Source organism: Somniosus microcephalus, chromosome 21, assembly GCF_052327205.1.
Source record: "Somniosus microcephalus isolate GS21.2 chromosome 21, FLI_Smic_1.0, whole genome shotgun sequence".
Lineage (NCBI taxonomy): Eukaryota > Metazoa > Chordata > Chondrichthyes > Squaliformes > Somniosidae > Somniosus > Somniosus microcephalus.
In genome coordinates, this window is record NC_141007.1 from 10,916,634 (window position 1) to 10,924,614 (window position 7,981).

Sequence of the window (7,981 nt, forward strand, 5' to 3'; positions counted from 1 at the left end):
CGGCTGGTGTCCAAGATGGCGGCGTCCATGATTCCCATATGGCTGGAGTCGTCCAAGATGGCTGCTGCTGCGGTGGTTCGCACATGGCAGGGGAGGCCCAAGATGGCGGCCCGCACGGCCCACACGCGGCGCTGTTGGGGGCCCAAGATGGCAGCTCGCAAGGCCCACATGCAGCGCTGCTGGCGTTCGGGGTGGCTTTGGCCTTGCAGACGCTAGCATAGTGTCCCTTTTTCCCGCAGCCCGAGCAGGTCGCATTCTTCGCCGGGCAGCGCGCTCTGGGGTGTTTGGCCTGGCCACAGAAGTAGCATTTCTGGCCTTGGGATACTGCTGTCTGGCTTTGGGACACTGCTGCGGTGGTTGGGCCGTTGTTGGGCTGTGGCTGGGGTGGCACGGTGCTATGGGGCTGTCCTACCATGTCCCAGGTTGTCGTTCCCCGCGGCGTCCACGGTGCAGAGGAGTAGGCATCCATGCCCCGGTAGGCTGCGTCCAGCGTTAGTGCGATTTTGGAGGCTTTGTCGAGGGTGAGGTCGCTCTGCTCCAGCAGTCGCTGTCGGGTGTAGTTGGACCTGTGGCCCACTACGAAGGCATCCCGGATCAGTTCCTCCGTGTACTTAGTGGGCGTTACCGCCTTACACCCACAGGCCCGGCCAAGCACGGACAGTGCTTGGAGATATTCCTCAGTCGATTCCCCAGGTTGTTGCTTGCGACTCCCCAGGAGGTGCCTGGCGTAAACTTCGTTCACAGGGCGCGTGTACTGGGTCTTGAGGAGCTGGAGGGCGGCTGTGTACTGGAGATCAGGACAGACAGTTTGTTCGCATCCGTTACGACCGCAGTGGAGGCAGTCAGGAATGCCTCGAAGCACATGAGCCAGTGAGCAAACTTGGTGGAAGCGTCCGCTTCCCGACTGTCCAGGTCCAGGCATGCTGGTGTGAGGATCTTCTCCATTATAAAAAATTTAGTTAATAAAATTGATGCGCCATCAATTACTCAAAAGACTGAGGTTAAGTGAGTAACAACCAGGCTTTTATTAACTAAAGAATGAAGGTCTAGTCTCGAGTGGTCGACCCGTCCAGAATACTAAGGGACTGGGAGGTAGTCACTTATATACCTGGAATAGTGGGAGGAGTCAGCCGAGGCATCTCCAGACCTGCACCTAGTGGAATACACATACACATACAGACAGGTATAACAGTGGTTTACCACAAGGGCCCCGCACCCCCTCCCGACAACAGAGCCCCACACACCTTCCCGACAACAGGGCCCCGCACCCCCTCCCGACAACAGGGCCCCGCACCCCCTCCCGACAACAGGGCCCGGCACACCCTCCCGACAACAGGGCCCGGCACACCCTCCCGACAACAGGGCCTCACACCCCCTCCCGACAACAGGGCCCCGCACACCCTCCCGACAACAGGGCCCCGCACACCCTCCCGACAACAGGGCCCCGCACACCCTCCCGACAACAGGGCCCCGCACACCTTCCCGACAACAGGGCCCCGCAGCCCCTCCCGACAACAGGGCCCCGCACACCCTCCCCACAACAGGGCCCTGCACCCCCTCGCGACAACAGGGCCCCACACACCCTCCCGACAACAGGGCCCCGCACACCCTCCCGACAACAGGGCCCCGCACACCCTCCCGACAACAGGGCCCCGCACACCCTCCCGACAACAGGGCCCCACACACCCTCCCCACAGGGCCCCACACCCCCTCCCGACAACAGGGCCCCGCACCCCCTCGCGACAACAGGGCCCCGCAGCCCCTCCCGACAACAGGGCCCCGCACCCCCTCCCGACAACAGGGCCCCGGCCCCCCTCGCGACAACAGGGCCCCGCACACCCTCCCGACAACAGGGCCCCGCACCCCCTCCCGACAACAGGGCCCCGCACCCCCTCCCGACAACAGGGCCCCGCACACCCTCCCCACAACAGGGCCCCTCACACCCTCCCGACAACAGGGCCCCGCACACCCTCCCGACAACAGGGCCCCGCACACCCTCCCGACAACAGGGCCCCGCACACCCTCCAGACAACAGGGCCCCGCACACCCTCCCGACAACAGGGCCCCGCACACCCTCCCGACAACAGGGCCCCGCACCCTCCTGACAGGGCAAACTGCTGACACCCAGGGGACCACAACCCCTGGGAGGCCAGCTACGAAATCTATACAAGTCTTGAAGGGGCAGGGGTCATCACAAAGTTTATACCTACCAGGATCAGCAAAAAAAGTTAAAAGGCTTAGCTGCTTTTTTTTTTCACATTTTGTGCTTATCAAAAGGAGATATTAGTGACAGGGAATGGAACAGTTTCCAATCCAGGTATCCAGTGTCCCATCAAACACTCCCAGGGCAGGAACAGCACGGGGTTAGATACAGAATAAAGCTCCCTCTACACTGTCCCATCAAACACTCCCAGGGCAGGTACAGCACGGGTTAGATACAGAGTAAAGCTCCCTCTACACTGTCCCATCAAACACTCCCGGGGCAGGTACAGCGGGTTAGATACAGAGTAAAGCTCCCTCTACACTGTCCCATCAAACACTCCCAGGGCAGGTACAGCACGGGTTAGATACAGAGTAAAGCTCCCTCTACACTGTCCCATCAAACACTCCCAGGGCAGGTACAGCACGGGTTAGATACAGAGTAAAGCTCCCTCTACACTGTCCCATCAAACACTCCCAGGGCAGGTACAGCACGGGTTAGATACAGAGTAAAGCTCCCTCTACACTGTCCCATCAAACACTCCCAGGGCAGGTACAGCACGTGTTAGATACAGAGTAAAGCTCCCTCTACACTGTCCCATCAAACACTCCCAGGGCAGGTACAGCACGGGTTAGATACAGAGTAAAGCTCCCTCTACACTGTCCCATCAAACACTCCCAGGGCAGGTACAGCACGGGTTATATGCAGAGTAAAGCTCCCTCTGCACTGCCCCGTGAAGGTCCATTAGCCCCAACCACAGAACACCCACCTCCCCTCTGCACCATTGGGATATTATCCATGTTCCCACAACAGCCATCCTGTGGCCTTTGAGTATGATTGCCAATTTGACACCATGGACCAAGAACCAGAAGGAATTTAAGTGTGGCCTCCAAACTCCTCACTAGGACCTATAACACACCTACCCAGGTGCTTCAAGGTCCAGGGCTGCAAGACTTCCAGTTCATTTTAAAAGAGCTGGGGGTAGGGCAAAAGAGGAAAATATGTACAGCACATCTTTCTGCCCTCCAAGATGTTAGCTATGATTTATTCATTCTTGGGCAGTGGGCATTGCTGGCAAGGCCCTGAGAAGGTGGCATAGTACTTGATACAAGGTTTTCTAGGCCACTCAAGGGCAGTTAAAAGTCAACCATATTGGTGTGAGACTGGAGTTAGGCCAGAACGGGTAAGGATGGCAGGTCACTTTCCCTAAAGGACATTAGCGAACCAGTTGGGATTTTCAACAATCCGACAGCTTCACGGTCACTATTACTGACGCCCAACTTTGTATTCCCAGATATTTCAAACTGAATTCCAATTCTCAACCTGCCATGGTGGGATTTGCACACTCAATCTCTGGATTATTAGTCCAGGCCTCTGGGTTACTAGTCTATATTACTGGAGCACTACAATTTGCTCCTTATTGAGTGGGCAAATTTATTCTCACCTTTTGGTTCCTGCCTAGCATGAACTGGTTTGGTGAATTGGGAGATAACTGAACACGCCACAACTTTGCAACAAGGAACTTGGAGAATGATCTGGATTTGTAGCATCGTTCTAGTCAAGAGAATGTCTGGGCAAAAGGAGGGGAGGGTGGGGGACAGTCTTATTTAAGTAAACCAGTTATTACAGGGCAAAACTCTTTCAAATGTTCATACAATGCCTTCCCCAGCACCTCAACTGGCTGAAGCAGCAGCAAGACAAACCGAAAGGGCCCAAGTTCAATCCCCAGCTTCTGCTGACCGAGCTGATCTCAGCCAGGGGAGTGATAGAGATGTTTACAATTAGTCCCTAACCTAGAGAGAGGGAAATCAGCCAGGGATTACACTCCTGAACACTGGAATAGTGCCGTGTCAGGCCTGCCTGTTAAGGTCCCCATGGTCAAACAGCCCCTCAGCACCCACTGTCTGGCTAACAGAGGAAGAGCGACCACTTGGTTGAGGCAGGAGAGAAAAACTTTTTTTTTTTTTTTTTTTTAAATGGCCAACTGCAAACACAAATTTCCAGACACTTACAGGCTCAGCCCTCGGAGCTGAAGATTTTTTATATCTTCGGCTGCACCGAGCAGCTCCTTTACTGCAACAAATATCAATCCCAAGTCAATGATGATCCCGGATCACAACACAAGGAGATGGAGATGAACACACACACACATCATACCCGTGTCGGGCTGGGGACTGACATTCTACAACAGCCATATTTGAAGGGCTGATCTCCCCTCCCCACCCCTGCCCCCAAACATCAACACGGGCATTATTCTGGCTGTAATCCAGAATTAGCTCCAGTCGCACACCAAGTATTGCACTGCATCTCCCCCGCTCCATAATTGGGCTTTTTATGCACAAGCAATCAGAGAAAGACTTGCATTTCTACAGCACCTTTCACATCCTCAGGACGTCCTGAAGTGCTTTACAGCCAATGAAGTACTTTCTGAAGGCAGTCACTGTTGTAATGTAGGAAACATGGCAGCCAATATGCACACAGCAAGGTCCCACAAACAGCAATGAGATAATTGACCAGATAATCTGGTTTTTTTTTAATTTTTTTATAAAGTGATGTTGGCTGATCCCCAGTGTTAAACCACAGAGTGACAAAACTCAGAACTCTGTCGCTTGAAAGAGGACCTCACAGAGTACAAGATACAAGCAGAACAGAAAAGGTGAAGCCAGCACACTATTTTCAGCTGAAATTGGACAATTGGTAACAGACAGAAGAGGAGGGAAGTCAACCAGGGTTCCCATTTCTACCGAGTGACTTCCGCAGAGTGCGCGTCCGGTGATCAGTTGTGATGCCCCCACACTGAATAGCTTGACGACACCCTCTCGGCCACCCGGATAAGATACTGGGGGACACCCACCCCACCGTTGGTCAGCGCCTTCAAGAGAGAATGAGAAGGGGGGCAGGGAGGGGGGGAAAAGCAACTTGCCCTTATGTAATATTTTGCTTCATTTAGGTTGAGTGGAGAGGTTGCTGGTTGCACAGTTCCTGGTAATGGTAAGAGGGAGGATCACAGATGAGAGCACTCACTCGATACTGAACATAGCTTTATTTTACAACAGATAAAGTTACATCTGTAGAGAGCACAGGCTGGAGCAGGGGACGGTTACAGCTCACTGATGGGCTTGTGCGGCCAGTAGGGATACTTTTGCATGTCCAGTTTGGTTTCAGGAAAAGCGTCGTTCAGATCCTCGACGGTCATCTGGTCAAATGGAACCATGCTTTTGAATTTCACTAGCTGGAACACAGCAAGTGAGCAGAACGAATTAAAAATTGCACATGTTACAGCACACCGATAACCCGATGGTACTGGTCTGCCCTCTGAAAATCCACACCAACTCGCCCCCCCCAACCCCACCCCAAATAAAACTTCCTCGTACACCCCGCCAAATGCACCCCCCGCCCCCCCCCACCCCTTGTGCTCGCTAGTCCTGGGCACTGAGCCGGGTTCTGTTTGTGCCTACTTTGTGCTTTTCCCACAAGTATATACTTCGGCCGAGGACAGGGCGGGGACGGGATCAGGATAAGGTTCGGCTGTGATGGTTACACACTAGTCCAATCAAACCTGGTTAAGTTCGCCCCGGGGGGTCTGTGGTAAAGCCAATATGTAATGGTGCCCTACAGACTGCAAGGGCCCAGGTTCAATTTGCAGGCTGTGCTAGGTTGGCAGGTCTCAGTAGGTAGAAATTCGCTTTCGCGATCTAGGCCTCGGTTAGGGAGCCAAAAACAGCCAGGGCTCAGGCCACCCAGTGACCCCCGTGCTGGGAAATACACATGAACCTGTCGGGTGAGGACATGATCAGGTGCTGCAGTAAAGCCCCGACACTTCAGCAGCCTGCTGGCACTCACTCAACATTGGTCACGCCCGTAATGTGTCAGAACAACCTGTGCCTGCGAGACCCGCGCCCCAGCGAGCGTCAGCGCCCGAGGGACCCATGCCCCAGCGAGCGTCAGCACCCGAGGGACCCGCGCCCCAGCGAGCGTCAGCGCCCGAGGGACCCATGCCCCAGCGAGCGTCAGCACCCGAGGGACCCATGCCCCAGCGAGCGTCAGCGCCCGAGGGACCCATGCCCCAGCGAGCGTCAGCGCCCGAGGGACCTGCGCCCCAGCGAGCGTCAGCGCCCGAGGGACCCGCGCCCCAGTGAGCGTCAGCGCCCGAGAGACCCGTGCCCCAGTGAGGGTCAGCGCCCGAGAGACCTGCGCCCCAGCGAGCGTCAGTGCCCGAGGGACCCGCGCCCCAGCGAGCGTCAGCACCCGAGGGACCCGCGCCCCAGTGAGGGACCCGCACCCCAGCGCGGGTCAGCGCCCGAGGGATCCGTGACCCAGTAGGGTCAGCGCCCGAGGGACCCGCGCCCCAGCGAGCATTAGCACCCGAGGGACCCGCACCCCAGCGAGCGTCAGCGCCCGAGGGACCCGCGCCCCAGCGAGCGTCAGCGCCCGAGGGACCTGCGCCCCAGCGAGCGTCAGCGCCCAAGAGACCCGCGCCCCAGTGAGGGTCAGCGCCCGAGGGACCCGCGCCCCAGCGAGCGTCAGCGCCCGAGGGACCTGCGCCCCAGCGAGCGTCAGCGCCCGAGAGACCCGCGCCCCAGTGAGGGTCAGCGCCCGTGGGAGTTAATGCCTGTGGACCACGTATCCTAGAGTCAGCGCCCATGGAACTGTACTCCAGTGAGATATCACCCATGGATCTGTACCCCAGAGAGATTCAGCACCCCTGTAAAAAAAATCTGAGGGGTTACTGCAGGTAGCTTTTGGCCGTGGGAGCAGGTACACACACACAGTTGCATTACCTCATTCTCATATCTGGAAATCCGCTCCTTAGAAGCCTGGCTATAGGACAGAGCACTTTTGTTCTGTTGAATAAAGAGAAACCATTAATTGAATGTAGACCCAGGGTATTACACAAGTCCAGTTGTCTGTGCAACTCGAGAGGTCCGTGTCAGATATAATAAAAATGGCTCTTTACTCACAGCCTCTTGCTCCTGGGCATTAATCTTCTCCATCTGTGTGTCGATGGGTTCTGGAACCTTCAAAGCACCGTACTGTTGGGGGTGGAGTGGGAAAGAGGGAGGAGACAGAAAATATAAAGTGAAAATATCACGGTCACAGAAGCACCTGCAACCCAACCCCCACCGTCCTATCAAACAGACAACTGGAATTATAATTACTTACTGCTGCACCAAGGAATCTGATACAAGTCCAATTTTACTGAATTAGATATCCAGAAGTGTGTTGGGAGAAGATAGCTGGTGTCGCACCATCCTGCCCCACCTCCCGGATGTACTGAAATACTCAATGCAGTGAGATTCAGCCGGACATGCATTTAAACTACGCAAGAGTAGGAATATTGCATAGAATTACATAGACTCTGCAGCACAGGAACAGGCCATTCGGCCCAACTGGTCTGTGCCGCCGTTTATGCTCCACACGAGCCTCCTCCCACCCCTCTTCGTCTCACCCGATCAGCATAAATGCATCTAGATAGAGCAGTGAACCGTTGGAATGTGTTACCCGCTGGTGTGGTGGGTGCTGAATCTCCCAGCCTTACAGAAGGGAGTTGGACCAGTTCCTGGCTGGGCAGAGGTTGCATCATATAGAAGGTAACTGGATTAACAGTTAACACATGCACCGTCAATGTGATCTCCTGGTCTGGTTTTGATCGCCCGAGGGAGTCGGAGAAGATTTTTTCACCCCTTTTGGCCCTGGGTTTATTTTTCAGGCTTTATGCCTCTCCCAGGGGTGGGGGAGACGGGGTTTGGGGGGGGGGGGGGGGAGGTGGGTGGTATGAAG

At 55.5% G+C, this 7,981-nt stretch overlaps 1 protein-coding gene across 1 annotated transcript; it reads right to left on the minus strand.

Annotated features, from left to right (window-relative positions):
- Positions 1-5,228: 5,228 nt before the first annotated feature.
- LOC147102587 (ATP synthase peripheral stalk subunit d, mitochondrial-like) lies at positions 5,229-7,281 on the minus strand. The gene is made up of 3 exons (XM_085963235.1): positions 7,162-7,281; positions 6,982-7,044; positions 5,229-5,432 (listed from the first exon to the last, which is right to left on the minus strand). Exons 1-3 carry the CDS (start codon positions 7,192-7,194, stop codon positions 5,301-5,303), a joined length of 228 nt encoding a protein of 75 aa, XP_085819361.1. The 5' UTR covers positions 7,195-7,281; the 3' UTR covers positions 5,229-5,300.
- Between the last annotated feature and the right edge of the window lie 700 nt (positions 7,282-7,981).

Coding starts and splice junctions, on each gene's coding strand:
- LOC147102587 (XM_085963235.1), bottom strand. CDS start 7,194: ATGGAGAAGATTAATGCCCAGGAGCAAGAGGCT. Junction 7,045..7,161: donor ATGCCCAGGAGCAAGAGGCT/GTGAGTAAAGAG, acceptor TTTATTCAACAG/AACAAAAGTGCTCTGTCCTA. Junction 5,433..6,981: donor TTTCCAGATATGAGAATGAG/GTAATGCAACTG, acceptor GCTGTGTTCCAG/CTAGTGAAATTCAAAAGCAT.